Source organism: Atta colombica, unplaced genomic scaffold (genome assembly GCF_001594045.1).
Source record: "Atta colombica isolate Treedump-2 unplaced genomic scaffold, Acol1.0 scaffold96, whole genome shotgun sequence".
NCBI lineage: Eukaryota > Metazoa > Arthropoda > Insecta > Hymenoptera > Formicidae > Atta > Atta colombica.
The window spans coordinates 1,179,714-1,180,358 of NW_017259590.1; the positions used below are offsets into that span (position 1 = coordinate 1,179,714).

The following is a 645-nucleotide window of genomic DNA, read 5'->3' on the forward strand; positions in this document are numbered from 1 at the left end:
TAGAATATATTAAAGAGAAAAAAAAGATATAAATATAAACGATTATAATTTTGTTGAAAATAAAAAATGAATAAGTTAATGCTTTATACAAGATGTAGCTACTGAAAGAGTTAAGTACTTTGGGTATAAGACATTTGTATCTGTTATTAATATCTATAATAAAAGATTTTAAAAACGGCTTTATGATTCTTTATTATGATTTATAGTTAAGGAACATTATACCGGCAACAAAACGCGTAATGCACAGGTGAGAGAAGATGTGCCACGAGCCAAAGTTGAACAGGAATTGGAAGCGCTAAGATATCAAACTTATATTCAACAGCAGTTAGTAATATTTGCATTTTTACAAAGAGATTTTTTTATATCATTGTTTTAAAATATTTGTTTTGTTTTACAAAGTTTTTATTTTACAAAGGGAAGAGAGAGATGAGCTTGTCGCAAGGCAGATTGCATTTTCTTTAGAGCGAGAAGAGAAGCAGAAAGAGCGTGAATTGCAAGAAATGATGAGATTACAATTAAGATTGGGAGATGAAGCTATGCAGCAAGAATTTGAAAGACGTATGCAAGAAGAAAAAGATGAGGTAATCACAATATCTTGTGGTTAAAACTCTTGAAAATAGTTATATGGTCTTATTTAAAATATAT

General features: G+C 28.7%; 1 protein-coding gene across 1 annotated transcript in view; it reads left to right on the forward strand.

Moving 5' to 3' along the window:
• Positions 1 to 645, forward strand: part of LOC108693672 (coiled-coil domain-containing protein 50) — a 2,589-nt gene that overhangs the window by 1,088 nt on the left and 856 nt on the right. Inside the window, exons 3-4 of the mRNA XM_018202728.1 lie at positions 207 to 324; positions 416 to 581. Of these exons, the coding sequence (XP_018058217.1) occupies positions 207 to 324; positions 416 to 581 (284 nt within the window). The remainder of the gene's footprint in view (positions 1 to 206; positions 325 to 415; positions 582 to 645) is intronic.